Below are 14,423 nucleotides of genomic sequence, written 5' to 3' on the forward strand. Positions count from 1 at the left end.
TACTTCAACACGCAAGCCATCCCCAACAAAAATGAAGATTTGGGAAACCCAAGTCTTCCTTAGTTAGGATTAGATTGTATCACAAGCACTCATTTGCATATGTACGTCTTCGCACATATAGGTAGCATCAATCAATTTCAACCTAGGGCTCAGAAGTGATGCCTGAGTTCTAGTTGCCTTATGAAATCCCAGCAACAACAAAAACCATATAGTTAGTCCCTACCTAGCTACTAGGTCAAGTACACTCACATGCTTTCACTTAGACACATAGATGATTGCATAAATAATTGTGCCACACACTTTCATTCCACACTCTCAAAGCATGTATAAAAATAAGATCTCTCACAAACACACACAAAGGTCATACTTGCATGCCAACTAATCTAATGATCAATGGTACACCACATGCACATGGATGCAGGTTCAGAAAAAATGTTGCCACTAAAGAGGATGTGCAAAAAGAGCCCACTGACTCAACCCCACGAGACCCCCTCCTGAGTTCACAACCATCTACATCCTCTCAACCACGGCAACCATAGGCATTTATGGTCTAGAGCGATAGCTTTGAGGAGGATTCAGTGCATGACTAAGAAGAACAAATGCTACCCCAGTCACCACTAGCCTACACCACCATTGATGGGGCCCAGTCACTAGAACTTGTGTGGCCACCTACATCGACTTATGCTCTTTCCAAGGAAACAAAATCTTACTTAGAACAAAGGGGTCTAGGGAGTTTGCATGAGAGCCTAATATCCTTGGAGGACAGTCCTACAATGGTCGACCACATACATCACGGACTTTCTCCATTCTTACCACTCCAGCAATGCACAGGTTGGCAAGTACGATAGAATCACTATACATCAGAGCCCACTCAGCATTATCCTTGATAGTATAGTCATTCAAAGGGCTTTCTCACTCCCAACACAAGGTGCCAAATATCCTACATGGCCTGCCGATGCAAAATTTCTCAAAGTACAGCCTCTCCTCACCAAGGGCACACTGTTCCATATGGACAGCATATTACTTCACACCATCCTTAACCCTCGCCTCAAGGAAGCATCACAATTCCTATCCACAATCTTGGGGGTTAAGTGCGGCAAGAATCGATCCCTTCCACTCTGCACATTTGTTTTGCTGAGTAGGAAACTAAAGCAAGATTGGATCCAGCACTTAGTCATCTTCTTTACAAAAAACTAGATGGTTCATCAGGCCAAAAATGTAAAACTTCATGAATTGGATATTACTCGTGGATTCATAAACCAAGCAGCTTGTGAAACTTTGAACCCTTTTAGCTGGGAAAGATATCTGGTGCTTACTAGTGTTGGTGGGTTGGGAACTGAACACCTTATCGAGATGGACTATATTTGCCCCTTGTGTCTAAAAAAATGAGGGAGGGATATGCTCACACCTCCTTTTCCATTGTTCGAAACTCACAATCCAACACATTTTGTTGGCACTGATGATTGCACTGATGCGAGCAACCACACATGTGGGGATTTTAAACCCAAAAACTATAAAAAAATACGGGTACCTTATTCTACTAGGTGGGCAGATTCGTGGGGTGGGGAGTCCCTCTTGGGTCTCCATTCGCCGCATTCAAGGAGTACGATATCGGGATTCATCTTAGCCACTCTATTCCTCGGCAATGTGTTGCCTTTGTATAAGGAAGTGCTCCATCTCGCCAAATAAAAATCCGATCCAAAAGGAAGTGATGATCTTCTCCCCGAGAAAATACGTGGGGGTAACACATTAATTGCGAGGCATGAAGAGGTGGGTGAGACTCTAAATACTTGGTGAAACCACCGTTGAGACGATGCCTAGTATGGGTATGGAAGCTCTTATTATATCAAGCACCCATCAAGAATGTAGTTTTAGGAGGTGAGCTGAGGGCCATGGGGCCGGATGCAAGTTTGAGTGCAGGGGGTCCACACTTGAGGTGGCACCGAATAAATAAGGTGGGGAGAAAGAGTTCATGAGTTGTCTAGTGAGGTGTTAGCACCACATGCAGAAAAACCCGGCACTCAAAACAAAACAAAACCAAGGATGTTTTCATTAATCAAGAACAAGAGTTGGGGGCTCGAAGACAATCAGATACCATCCTAGTCTCAACTATAAACGATGACGACTAGGGATTGGAGGATGTTACTTCGATGACTCCACCAACACCTTATGAGAAATCAAAGTTTTTGGGTTCTAGGGGAGTATGGTCGCAAGGCTGAAACTTTAAGGAATTGATGGGAGTAGAGCCTACGGCTTAATTTGACCAACACGAAAAAACTTACCAAGTCCATAAGTAGTAAGGATTGACAGATTGAGAGCTTTTTCTTGATTCTATGGGTGGTGGTGCATGGACGTTCTTACATGTTGGAATCATTTGTCTAGTTAATTCCATTAACAAACGAGACCTCGGCCTACTAATAACTAGTTACATGAAAGATCCTCTTCGTGGCCAACTTCTTAGAGGTATTATGGTCATCTAGGCCATGGATGTTTGAGGCAATAATAGATCTGTGATGCCCTTAAATGTTGTGGGCCGCATGCATGCTACATGGATGAATTCAACGAGTTTACCACCTGGACCGAGAGGACTGGGTAATCTTCTGAAATATCATCATGATGGGGATAGATCATTGCAATTATTGATCTTCAACGAAGAATTCCTAGTAAGTGCAAGTCATCTGCTTGCATTGACTATGCCCCTGACCTTTGTACACCTTAGCCGTCACTCCTACTGATTGAATGGTCTGGTGAAGTTTTTGGATTGTGAACGACGTCGATGGTTCACCGTCGGTGACGACATGAGAAGTTCATTAAGCCTTATTATTTAGAGGAAGGAGAAGTCGTAACAAGGTTTCCATAGGTGAACCTGCGGAAGGATCATTGACACACATCCGTGATGAGAAACACTGTGAACTGTGGACGTAATGTCTAGGGGTCACACCCAGAGACATGGCCACCATCGATGCTAAGCCCCTCACTAAGGCTGAGAGATAGTGGGCATGCCATCGAGCCGGGGCGGCTTGTTGACCCTAGGGCTAGCATGGGGATCCTCGCTCGCTCTCCCCATGGGCAGCCCCACTCCTTTATGCCTTGGCATGGGGCCACATGATAAACCTTCTGCCCCCCTCAAGGGGTGCGAGCCACCAAAGAAATGCAACGGTCTGATCTCCCTCCCTTGTGGAGGACATAACACAAGTAAAAATGACTCTCAACAGTGGATATCTTGTCTCTTGCAACGATGAAGAATGCAACGAAATGGGATACGGAGTGTGAATTGTAGAATTCCACGAATCATCAACTGTTTGAATGTAACTTGCATTCGCAGCTCGTCCAAGGGCATGCCTACCTGAGCATCCTCACCACAACCATGCCCCTCCCCCTCCTCCTCAAGGGGGGGCTGGCAGAGCTGGTCGTCCATGGTTCTCCCTCGGGGGTGGCATGGTCGGCTAAAATGGATTGGTGGCATTGAGTGGCAAGGCTCTACAAGGGTGTGGTCCGTCCCCTCCTAGGGCGGCAATTTGCAAACGAATCACCTGAAGTTGCGTGCACCGAGATTGGGTCATAGGGGGTGCTAACGTGCTCCCTTGAATTTTAACACGGACCTCAGATCAAGCAAGGCTACCCACCGTGTTTAAGCATATCACTAAGTGGAGGAAAAGAAACTAATGAGGATGTCCCTAGTAGCAGTGAGCGAACCGAAAAGAGCCCAACTTGAGAATCATGCGGCCTCGCCGCACGATGAATGGGACTTTGAAAAGAGAGTTAAAAAGTGCTCGAAGTTGTTGGGAGGGAAGTGAATGGAGGCTGCGGGTGCACCTCGATCAAATGCGAAATGAAGAAATCTGGTTTGCTGCTTGACTCGGGGCATTGGTCAATGCAGGCTGATGCGTACGTGGGACAAGAGCGGGCTTTCAATGGTCCGCCTATGCCGTTGTGCTAGCCAAGGCACAAAGTGCATGCTCGACTTTACGCACCTATGTGCTTGAGATGGCATTTTGGGCTTTCCATTCGACCTGTCTTGAAACACGGACCAAGGAGTCTAATATGTACGTGAGTTGAACCCATGGAGGTGCAAGGAACCTGAGAGGTGGGATGTCCCCCACGAGGTGCACCATCGACTAACCGTTTGGAGAGTTCAAGGTAGTGAGTAGTTGCACGAGGACACCTAAAGCACTAAGATGGTCCTTGAAGGATGGAAATCTTATGAAATTGTTGTTTGAAAAGGAGTTTGGAATTATTAAGATCTTCTCCAACAAGATCATTCAAAATGTCCCATATCTCTTTTGTTGTACTATCAAGATCGAGATGATGAATATAATTGTATGCACCAAACCAATAATGGCAAGAGCTCGATCATTTTTGTCATTCCATGCAATCAGTGTAATTGAATTTCCTTTTAGCTTGGGATTGGTCCCCTTGACAACTTTTGACACAATGTACTACATAAAGACGAGGCGTATCTTGGTCTACCAATGTGTAAAGTTTGTACTAGATAATTTCTTGATCTGAGAAGCAAACAGAGAAGGTCCATTGGCGGAGACTAATAATAAGTCCATGAACTTAAAGTTTTTTCCTTAGCATCTGATGGGGTGTGTTGGATGAGGCTTCACTCCAGGGGGTTCACTCTTCATAAATCACATATAGCACATGCGAGCAAGCATGTACTAAAAATACACCTACTCTTTCATTTTTTACATTTTCTAATGTAATTGGTTAAACCCATCTTGCATGTATAAGCTTAAAATCTTGAAACGCCTCCATAAATCTACACATAAAAATTACATTAGATTTCTATTTTATAAAACCCCTCCTACACGTAAAAGCCATGTAAGTCCTTCTACTAAAAAATACTCTTCAGTGTAGTAACAAGATATGTTACATGTTTATGAGTGACCCCCCTGGGGGCTTCACTCAAAGATTAGGAATCAAGGTAGCAACATGCATAAATATTACTTACACATGAATTAGGCCAATGTGTGGAGGGGCTGATCTTGCAGGTCGACCTGCTATATTCTATTGTCAAAGTCTCCAAAAAATGAGGTCAACAACTTTGGGTGACTACACTTTCGATAAGCTTAAAACAAATGAGATAAGGGGGGTTTTGTTAAACTACCATGTGTCAATACATAAGACCTTTGAAACCTTAAACAAGAAAAGAAAATATTTTCTGAGAAGAAAATGATTTGTGAATCTGTTGCATGAATCCGTAGTTCAGAAAGAAGCTTCGATAAGAAGGTCATGATGCATAATGAGGAAGCCTTAAAGGTATAGAGGAGCTTCTAGAAGAGAAGACCATCTTGCAAAGAAACATGTTATATGGTTTCGTCACTTCTTATAAACATCAATACTAAAGACTATTTGCTTGAAACCCATGACAGAAATAGAGTCCTTCCCACGGCTGCTCCGTTTTGATTAGCAGCAATAGATAAAGAGAGATAAAGCAATGGAATAAACTGTGGACATATTTCAATAATGTAGTGAATAAAATACCAACATCAGCCACTCCATGAGAAGCCGAAAACATAAAATGAGTCAAGCATTTTTGTAGGCTATAGCACAAAGGACACACCTTAGAAAAGATGATTTTCAAACAAAACTACTAGCTGAACCAATGTTTTCCTGCCTCTAAAAGATGCACTGTAGAGTGCATAATGGAGAGTGCACCATCAAGAGGATAACTCTTCATAGCAGAACTAAATGTGTAAATCGGCCAGTAGAATCTTGCAGCTATAGATCATAGCAAGGTGTGAAGATGATGGTGGCGATGTAAAGGAGAAAAGGCATGAAGCGGGGGACATGAAGTTTCTGAAGAGATTGCGGGAGAGGGAGAGAGAGAGAGAGAGAGAGAGAGAGAGAGAGAGAGAGAGGAGAGTCACTTGCAGCTTTCCTCACAAGAGAGACAAGAGGGAAGACACAAGATGGAGGTTGAAGTATCTTCTTCTTCTCTTAGTTGCAAATAGCACACAACAACATAGCAATATGAGAGAGGGTATACCCTATATGTCTATCCCTAAAGTACATGGTTCATGTGTGAACCAAATCCAACATACGTGGCTAGCTAACTATGCCACAACTACAACTACCCATGTTGGTGACATAAATGATAGTCACCTAGGAGATACATCAAGGGTGGAGCTTGATATCACAACACTCCCTTTTAAGTTCAAATCCAACTCAACTACACCAAGCAAGCTTCTAAATCTACAAATCTTCTCTGTACCCAATGCCTTTGTAAAAACATCAGCCACCTGATTCTCGGTGCTGACATATTGAAGATCAACCTCACCTACTAGAACCTTCTCCCTCACAAAGTAATAATACACCTCAATGTGCTTTGTTCTAGCATGATAGACTGGGTTATTAGCTAGCATAATGCTGCTAATGTTGTCACAATAAATGATAGCTTCTCCTTGCAATAACTGGCCCATATCTACAAGTAGCTTCTGTAACCAAGCCACCTCACATGCATCCATAGTTGCACCTTTGTACTTAGCCTCTGTGCTCGACAAGGCAACTGTCGACTACTTATTGCTGCTCTAATTGATCGCAACACTCCCAAGAGAAAACATAAAATTGCTAGTAGATCTCTTGTTTGAGATACTACTAGCCCACTCAGTGTCTATGTACCCATGTAACTCAATAGGGCTCCTAGCCTCATAAAATAGTCCATAATGCAATGTGGACTTCACATATCTCAATATGGGCCTAGACGCATCCAAATGTGGCTTCCTTGTTGGCACCTTCATAAACAGACTCACCAACCCCACATCATAGCTCAAATTTGGTCTGGTGATAGTCATGTATATCAAACTACCTACTATTCATTTGTACATAGTAAGGTCTTCAAGAAGCTCACCTGTACTTGCATTGAGCTTCACATTATGCTCCAATGGAATAGAAATAGGCTTAAAGCTTGTCATCCCATACTTGGACAACATGTCCAAACCATACTGCCTCTCCAATACCCATATCCCACTTGGGGATCTAATAACCTCAATGCCAAGAAATGAAGTCATCAACATAGATGACCACAAGCACAATCCCCTTATCAGTATTCTTCACATAAAGTGAAAAATCTACATTGGAAATATGGAATCAAATAGTGACAACATACTGTCCAGTCTTGTCTGACCATGCCTCTGGCGCCTGTTTCAAGCCATACAAGGCTTTGCGCAACTTGCATACCAAATTGGGGTGTGCATCATCCTCAAAACCTTGTGGCTGCACCATATATACTGTTCTTGCAAATCACCATGCAAGAAGGCATTCTTTACATACATTTGATGCAAAGACCATCCTTTTGCAACAACCATAGCAATTATTACTCTCACGGGAGCCATCCTTGTAGCCGGAATGAAGGTCTCCTCATCATTAATGCCATATGTCTATGCATATCCTTTGGTAACCAATCTTACCTTATACTTGCTCACAGACCCATTTGCATTGTGCTTAACTTTGTAAACCCACTTGCAGCCAATCGCCTTCTTATCTTGAGGTAAAGGCATCAAATCCCAAGTGTGGTTTGCATCCAAAGCTGCCATCTCCTCATCCATGGCTGCTTCCCAATTCTTCTACCCAAATGTATCCTCAAAGCATGTGGGTTCACATTCTTGTATCACTTTCACCATGTAAGCATAGTGATGGGATGCATACCCATCATATCTTAGCCTATTAACTATTTCACACGTGTGGACCTACGTACACTTGCATAGGATTGTAGGAGCCTTCAAAGCATTCCTGCCTTTCCTTGCACCAGGTGTAACAATTGAAGGAATCCCAAGTTCCTCATCAAGACTCATTTCATAGCCACTTGACTCTCCAACAACATGAGAGTGACCAACAGAAACATATAAAATAGTTGCATGGTCCATTTTTTTCTTTCCTTTGCATGATACTTGTGTACCACTATCTGGGCTGCCATGAGACATTCACTAGATCATAGTCTTCCTGTCCATGCATTGGATCCACTATTAGAGGACTCACCATGTCCACTCAAGGCTTGTGATTGTTGCTCTACATTTGTTACAGCATTACCATTTTCTGCATCTACATCTCCTGACACTTTTGCTGGTGAACACCAGCAACTCATTTCATCAAAGACCACATCTCTACTCACCTGCATTTTGCAAGTGGAAGGGTTATAACACCGATACCCTTTCTGCTGTAGAGAATACCCAATGAAGATGCACTTTTCTACTTTTGGATCCAACTTTGTTCTTTTCTCATCAGGAACATGAACATAAGCTATGCAACCAAATACTTTCAAGGAGAAGTATCTAGTTTCCTACCTGTCAATATTTCTTTAGGTGTCATGCCATGGACAACTGCAGTTGGGGTTCTATTCATAATGTAAACAACAGTTGCTACTGCTTCAGCCCAATAGTAATATGGCATATTCTTCTCATTGAGCAATGCATGCCCAACTTCTGCAGAATGTTTGTTCTTCCTTTCTACAACCCCATTTTGCGAAGGAGTGGATCTGCATGAGTATTTCCTCTTAATACCATGTTCACATAGATATTCACTAAATTCCGTGGAGAAATATTCCCCCCTCCATCACATCTCGGCAACTTAATTTGTAGGCCTGTTTCTTTTTCAACCATAGCCTTAAAGCTCTTGAAGTGGCTAAACACTTCACTTTTCTCTCTCATGGAGTAGACCCACATCTTCCTTGAGTAATCATCAATGAAGCTGGCATAGTACTTACAGCCTCCAAGAGATGGTGTCGTGGTAGACTTCACATTAGAATGAATAACCTCAAGGGGTCTCTTACTTCCCGTTTCACTACGTGGAAACAATCGCCTAGCCTGCTTTCCAAATTAATAGGCCTCACACACTCTATGCATAGTGTTCACTTTGAACTTAGGCAATCCTACCACAATATTCTATGTTTGCATAGATTTCAACCTTTGTACATTCACATGCCCAATGTGCTTGTGCCATATTTCAATATCTGCAATGACATCTTTTCCATGCACAAACATAGCAGCTTCCACCTTAGGCATGTCAACATCCAAGGTAAACATTCTGCCATTTTTGTTGCCTTTTGCAACCAAGTGGCACTGATTTTTCATGTCCTCAACAAAGCATCCATCAGGGTTAAATCTGACCTGCAAACCCTGATCAACCATGTGGCCAATAGAAACCAGATTCTTGGTGATATTTGGAACATGAGGCACATCTGACAGGTACTTTGTTTTGCCATCTTGCATAGCTAGTCGCACTTTGCCAACATGTGCAATTGGATGTGCAGTATCATCATTGTTTCAACATAACCTGGACTGTCCAAATTTCTTAAATCACGAGACCAATCACCATGACTGGTTAGGTGGCTAGAGGCACTTGAATCAACATACCAAACATTGCTGCATTTTGCAGCATCTCTTGTCATGGAGTTAACCATGTGCTACATCACAAAAGGTGCTCATTTCTATCATCCCCTTGCCTGCTTAATGATGCATAGTTTTCTCTACTGCAACTTCCCACTCTTTATGTCATTCTCCTTTTTATAGTAGGTCTTCTCCTTATGTCTAGGCTTCCCACTGTAATAGCATTTTGTATTGTTATCAGCTTGCTGGGTTCCTTTGCCATGAACCACGCCCCCTTTGGCTGCCCTTGCCTCTACTGTTACCACGTCCTCCTCCATAGGACTGGTTTTCCTGTTCGTGTTGTTGGTTTTGATTTCTTGATTGGCCACCAAAACGGCCTCTTCCTCTACCTGCATTTGAATAGAGGACAGATTCTTGAAATGTCCCTGTGGAGAACCACCATTCCTTTGCTCTTCACTTAACAAGAGAGCAATCAGTTCTTGAAAATTAGGATATGTCTCACGAACTCCAATGGACGTCTGGAACTTACATAATCCTTTCCTAGACCATTCAAGGTCACGGACACCAAGTCCTCATCATCAACAGGTGCTCCAATTGAGCAAAGAGAATAGTCATTGATGTTCAACTTTCCTGTTTGCACATTATGCAACTCCTGCTTGAGCTGCATCTTTCGAGCATTGGTATTGGTTCTATACATCTTCACCAAAGTATCCCATGCTTCTTTAGGCATCTCTGCATCCTGTATGTGCACAATCATAGAGTTTGATACACTGACGGACAACCAATGACTTTCCTAGAAATTTCATGCCATCCCTTATAGGCCTCCTTCAACTCAGCAATAATAAGCGCAACAAAGAATGGCTCTTGCTCAGTGCCACTGATATATGTCCAAATTCCCTTTCCCATAAGGAACTTTTTCATCCTGAACTTCCATGCTTGGAATTCATCCTTGTCCAGCTTCTCACTGACAATGGTAGATAGATTCTCAAACATTTTTGCAAGTCTCCAGCTGCAACTTTAACCTGAAATATAGAATACGCCTCACAACAAAAACTTATGCAGTCCCCAAAAACTGATGCCTCCCAGGGCAGTGGCAAGCAACCTCAAGTCACTTCAAGTGACAATATGCATAGACATAGCAACCCAAAACTGGCCTGCGTTTCTTAGAATCTCTATACAGGGGGCACAAAGCAACCTTTCTATTGCAACTTTGCACACAAGTGGAAAACAGGCATACACAATCAAACACGGCCACTTCTCTTCGTACCAAAGGGTGCCTCAATCGGAGATTTTGCACCTTGCACTTGTGGTTGTGTACCTGCACCTGTATGCTCCCCAAAGTCCGAAAAGAAAGAAGACACTGATCCTCTTACTCGAGTATTGCGACCTTCGCTTGCCTTTGCTTGCTGCTGGACCTCCTCACCATGAACTCAGCTCTGATACGATGAAGAGATTGCGGGAGAGAGAGAGAGAGAGAGAGAGAGAGAGAGAGAGAGAGAGAGAGAGAGAGAGAGAGAGAGAGAGAGAGGAGAGTCACTTGCAGCTTTCTTACAAACATACACAAGAGGGAAGACACAAGATGGAGGTTGAAGTATCTTCTTCTTCTCTTGGTTGTTGCAAATAGCACACAACAACATAACAATATGAGAGAGGGTATACCCTATATGTCTATCTCTAAAGTACATGGTTCATGTATGAACCAAAACCAGCATACGTGACTAGCTCACTATGCCACAACTACAACTACTCATGTCGCGCGATGACATTAATGACAGTCACCCAGGAGATACATCAAGGGTGGAGCTTGATATCTCAACAGTTCCTCATTTGGTACCATGTTAGAATCCATGGTCAGAGGGAAGGAGATAGAAGCAATCACATGATGGGACATTGGATAGAGAGGGGATATAGGCACAATATGATGTGATAGATGGGTGATTAGCAAGTACAAAAGGGGCCTCATTTATAGGCTGGGCTAGGCCTGTACATGAACACCTCATAGGTGAGCTGACATAGGATCTAATCTAAGACTTAGTCTACTTGAACAAGTGGTCCCCTTGCACAAGGACTCTTCACACCCACAAAACTCTAGGACTCTCACACATTGCAATATCCAATATAGTATATATATATATATACATATATATAATTTTTGTAAGATTGGATCTTATCGCATCCGACGACTACGGATGCCTCTTCTCACGATGATTCATGAAGATCCGATGATCTAAAAGACGATCTCTGTGCAGCATCAGATCATGTTTCATCCAATGATCTAAAACCATACACGTGGCATTGGCGGCCTCCTCAAGCTCCTCCACATGGGAAAATGGGCCGTGGTCATGAAATTACGAGTGTAGAACCCCATGGGCGTTAGTATTATCAAGCCTATCTAGGACACTGACAATCTCACTCTCAAAATTTGCCCAGGCGTGTAAACGCTCGAAAGTGAGCGCGTTTAGTGGATTGGTGAGAGTGGAGGAAATATTTTATCGGGGTTTTGTCTATTTCTATCACTGGAGAGACTTCTAAAGCTGTCTTTGGATCTAAGCTTCTGCGGAAAAAGATGGTTCTCCTGTAATTGGACAGAAAACCCTATCGGCACTCATCCATCACCATGTACCCGCACTACGTGAATGAACCTGTTGTTTCTTTCGTGGATCAAATAGTGGTAAAGGGCAGAAAGCTAGTTCTTTGTCCGTGAACAGAAGCCATGACTGAAGCGATGCTCAAATTCAAACAGCTGAGAATGGATGACCAGAAGCAACTTTATTGCAGCACACTGATCGTTTGGAAAAGCAATTAACGCAAGGATCAAGAACGGAAAGGCAAGCAATCAGGGGTATGGCTGATTGCCTAGACCCCATCTTTTTCCGCAGAAGCTTAGATCCCAAAGATGAAGCTTTAGCAGTCTCAAATAGACAAAACCCCAAAGACAAAGCTTTAGCAGTCTCCGCTGTGATCGAAATAGACAAAACCCCAAAGACAAAGCTTTAGCAGTCTCCGCGTCTCAAGCCTCTAAACACAGGTTGAAGAGGGAGTTGGTTCCAGTCACTCCACCTCGGGTATTTTTTAACCAGGGAGGAGAGGAAGGAAATGAGGATGAGACCATGTCGTGGAAGGGCATCAAGTTTTTTAACCTGGCCTCGATAGGACTTACTTCTAGAGTGATTGCTAATTCCAGACATGGCATTGTATTACAGGCCATTAAAGATGGAAATTTTCTTGCTCTGAAAGTATATGATCCGAGGAAGCATGGTGCCGAAGATGGCTTTTGGAAAGAAAAGCAGAAGCTCCAAGCCTTGCATGGGCTTTTTGTTCCCGTCATAGTGGGAGTACCATTTAAATTGTCCGTTCATAGCAATGATAGATTGTGGAGACAGTATCAAGCAAAGAAGACGCACTCGAGACTTGGTCTCAAAGACTCTTTCCGCCCTAGAGACTATCCATGCCTGTGGGGCAGTCCATGGGGACATCCATGATCGGAATATCCTTTTCCACGCTACGACTCCCATGTTCATAGAGTCGGAAGTCTTTTCAGAGAAGTGTCATCTGTTCAACAAGTTAGCAGAACAGGATAATAAGCAACTATTTCAGGTAAACTTTTATTGCTTTGAATCGCATATACATTATAAGGCGAATTTGAACAAAATTTAGTAGCTAACTTACTTTTTGGTTCATACAGGTTCTTGGACTTCCCATCGCCTGCAGAAACATACGGTATATGATAACAATGTTTGTTCTTTTTAATTTGATTATGAGAGGCAGTTTTGAATGAAATTGGGAACTTTCCGTAAGATTTAAGTAACTCTACTAAAGTTCAGTATACTATTAAGCAAGCAAGCAAGCTACAAATGCACATTTAGAACATCTTTTAGACTGGAGGATGTAAAACGCTGTTGCTTGAGCCATCCTTCAATGGATGATCACCTCCTTTGATGAGAGAGATGGTCTTTCTTTGATGGCACGCTTTATCCTAGTTTTAAACAGGTTGAGAGAGAGGCAAAGTTGATTGGTGCCCTGCGTGGGCAGATTTTGATCTTGCTAACTTGCTCTTGCTCTAGGCCTAGGTAGATAGTGGAGTGTAGCCATGCCAAATGTAAAGAAAGGGAAATTAGGCCAAGTTCATGGGGCTATAAAGGAGGATGTGGGGGAGGACTATATATAAGCCTCACCCCCCACTCGTTGTAGGAGCTTATGATTGGGACTTTCTATCCTCCCTAATTGACTGGAGTCCTCTTTCAATACTATAAGCAAATTGAGGGACAATTGCCATCATTCCCATGTCGATGAGTCTGCTGATCACTCGGCCAGATGTTGACAAATCTAGCCGTCGAGCAATGGCTGATAAAGCCATATCAACAGAATCTAGTCAACAAATTATTGAGAAGGTTGTGCTAAATGAAAAAACATCATCATCAGAAAGGAGGATGAAATAGGCTATTGAGGCCCGATACCAAGGCTCACAAAGCATGCCAGGGGGAAGGAGTCCATTGTGAGGTGCATAGTCGACCAAAGGCAGAAGGAGCGAGCACTCATCCAAACTCTGATGCAACAAAAGTCAATAGATCTAAGTGATGATGTCGCCCTAACACCACCCTCACCTCAAAGATTAAGGTTCTAGGCTAAGCATGAAGCATAGGGGGAAGGATCAATAGCAGTTAGGGCGCCCACCACACTATCCATCCACATGACTAGCGAATAAGCTTGGAAGTATGCAATCAAGAAAAGGGTCCACAAGGGATTCAAACTTTAAGAAATCATGGGTGAACACTATGGAACATCATAACCAAAGTGGTAGCATGACCAACACTGCTATTTGAAACAAAGTTGGGAAAAGTGTTGAACCCCGTGATTCTTGTTCCATAACCAAAGTGGTAGCATGACCAACACTGCTATTTGAAACAAATTTGGGGAAAGTGTTGAACCCCGTGATTCAACTAATGCTGAAGCAAATTTCAATCGAACAACAAAGCGGGGCTCAAATAAAAGGACGAAGGTTCTTGAGAGCCTGGTGCGTGGAAGACTCCGGGCTGTTCACCCATCATAAGGGGGACAGTTGGAGGATGTTGGTACCTCGATTGTTGGAGTTCG

The 14,423-nt window shown here is 43.1% G+C and overlaps 1 protein-coding gene and 2 pseudogenes across 1 annotated transcript; all 3 read left to right on the forward strand.

The window, feature by feature from the left end:
- Positions 1–2,196: 2,196 nt before the first annotated feature.
- LOC147902010 (18S ribosomal RNA) lies at positions 2,197–2,875 on the forward strand (annotated as a pseudogene; the record flags this gene model as incomplete).
- A 328-nt stretch (positions 2,876–3,203) lies between these two features.
- LOC147902011 (5.8S ribosomal RNA) lies at positions 3,204–3,356 on the forward strand (annotated as a pseudogene).
- An 8,435-nt stretch (positions 3,357–11,791) lies between these two features.
- On the forward strand, positions 11,792–13,107 carry LOC147902012 (uncharacterized). Its single transcript, XM_087374403.1, has 2 exons — positions 11,792–12,926; positions 13,015–13,107. The coding sequence occupies exons 1-2, from the start codon at positions 12,693–12,695 to the stop codon at positions 13,105–13,107; spliced, it is 327 nt and encodes a 108-aa protein (XP_087230529.1). The 5' UTR covers positions 11,792–12,692.
- Positions 13,108–14,423: the final 1,316 nt, after the last annotated feature.

Source organism: Dipteris shenzhenensis, chromosome 5, assembly GCF_047967505.1.
Source record: "Dipteris shenzhenensis isolate YYH24624 ecotype China chromosome 5, Dip_SZ_1.0, whole genome shotgun sequence".
NCBI classification, from domain to species: Eukaryota; Viridiplantae; Streptophyta; class Polypodiopsida; order Gleicheniales; family Dipteridaceae; genus Dipteris; species Dipteris shenzhenensis.